The 1709-nt window shown below is 36.6% G+C and overlaps 1 protein-coding gene across 1 annotated transcript; it reads left to right on the top strand.

Annotated features, from left to right (window-relative positions):
• The first annotated feature begins 12 nt into the window (after positions 1 to 12).
• LOC107269304 (eukaryotic translation initiation factor 3 subunit G) lies at positions 13 to 1651 on the top strand. The gene is made up of 3 exons (XM_015743003.2): positions 13 to 159; positions 595 to 1055; positions 1133 to 1651. The coding sequence occupies exons 2-3, from the start codon at positions 605 to 607 to the stop codon at positions 1546 to 1548; spliced, it is 867 nt and encodes a 288-aa protein (XP_015598489.1). The 5' UTR covers positions 13 to 159; positions 595 to 604; the 3' UTR covers positions 1549 to 1651.
• Positions 1652 to 1709: the final 58 nt, after the last annotated feature.

Genomic DNA, 1709 nt, shown 5'->3' with positions numbered 1-1709 from the left:
GACAGAAAAACCGTGTGGCGGCGTTGAAGTCGCCTGTCGCACGCGGCTGCTCCTCCATTTCATCCCCGTTTATCGACAGTTGTTGGGTGGTTGTCACTTTTCCTAAAACTAAATATTTCCTTGCAGTTTTTCAAAATCAATTTCAAGAAGATAACTTCTGTGAGTAACTAAATTAATAATGTTTAATTCATAGCTCTTCATATTTTGACATTTAGTCTCTTCCAATGGACAAACTCAGTCCACGTGAAATACCACTTTGTACAGCATATTATTTTGTAGCTCCTAAATATTAGTGCTTATTTTTATTTTCCCAAGTTGCGTATACATTGCAAGAATAAGATTATACTGGACTAGCTGCACAATCATCTATCACGTATATATTTCTACTTATATTTCTCGAGATTTCTATTACGTACATTATTAACCTATAAACGTAATAAAACTACAATTATTTAACTGTTTGTAATGTTAGAGGTATTTGTGATATATTAATGATATTTCAATTGCGTAAAACTGAATTTATTAATATCGAACGTTTTATAGAATCATTTATATGTGTTTCATCAATAAACAATGAAGAAATTATTTCTTTAGGTTTCAAGAAATGCCAGATATCACACACGAAGTAAAGTCCAGCTGGGCAGATGAAGTCGAGGAAGAAGGAGGAGCGCTACCACCTCCATCAGAAGTTTATGAAAATGGCTTCAAAATTCTCACAGAATATAAATATAATGATGACAACAAGAAAGTCAAAGTAGTGCGTACTTATAAAATTGAACGGCGCATCGTCTCAAAAACGATTGCCGCACGTAAGGCCTGGAGCAAATTTGGAGATTCGGCTGACGATAGACCTGGTCCCAATCCTGCTACCACTGTTGGAGCAGAAGATGTTTTCATGCAGTTCATTTCTAATAAAGAAGAGGAGAATAAGGTTGAGGACGACTCCCTTGACAAGCTTAAAAGCATGGGTGACAAGGGTGTTGTTAAGTGTCGTAATTGTAATGGAGATCATTGGACCTCGAAATGTCCCTACAAGGATACTGTTCTTGCTGGTGGTATGTAAATTAAAGAATACAAATTTCAACAATTTTACAACTTTAACAAGTTTTGTTGAATGATTTTTTTTCCTCAGGAAAAGTGCCAGATGATAAGAAACCTCTATTAGGTCCTGGAGTACCTAGTGCAATTACTGAACTTGGAAAACCTCAAGGTAGCAAATATGTGCCACCCAGTATGCGAGACGGAGGAAACAAACGTGGTGATTCAATGCAAATGCAGCGTCGCGATGACACCACTGCAATTCGAATATCCAATTTGTCAGAGAGCACCTCAGATGCTGACTTGGAAGAACTTGTCAAACCTTTTGGTCTTATTCAGAAGCTTTATCTTGCAAAAGATAAACAAACCAACTTATGTAAGGGTTTCGCTTATGTACACTTCAAGTTCCGAGCTGAAGCTGCCAAGGCCATCAGCACGCTTAACGGCTATGGGTATGATCATCTTATTCTTAATGTTGATTGGTCGAAGCCTCCTGCCCAAAACAATTAAGTTGTAAGATATCTCATGGAATAATATTGGATTGTCGACTTCATGAATGAAGATCTTGTACATCAGGTGACATTGTATGAATAAAGAAAATATTGCAAATGAATTTCAAACATATAAGTTCCAAAACCTTTCTTTTATAAACCATTAAGTGGGAAACATAC

The sequence above is a fragment of the Cephus cinctus genome, unplaced genomic scaffold (genome assembly GCF_000341935.2).
Source record: "Cephus cinctus unplaced genomic scaffold, Ccin1 Ccin1_scaffold0629, whole genome shotgun sequence".
NCBI classification, from domain to species: domain Eukaryota; kingdom Metazoa; phylum Arthropoda; class Insecta; order Hymenoptera; family Cephidae; genus Cephus; species Cephus cinctus.
The sequence above is the reverse complement of the archived record's forward strand: the minus strand, read 5'-3'. Positions and strand labels throughout refer to the sequence as shown.

What these genes read in the sequence shown, in the direction of transcription:
- LOC107269304 (XM_015743003.2), top strand. Translation starts at nt 605, where the DNA reads ATGCCAGATATCACACACGAAGTAAAGTCCAGCTGGGCAGATGAAGTC. An exon ending in GGATACTGTTCTTGCTGGTG is followed by an intron (nt 1,056 to 1,132) that starts GTATGTAAATTA and finishes TTTTTTCCTCAG; the next exon opens with GAAAAGTGCCAGATGATAAG.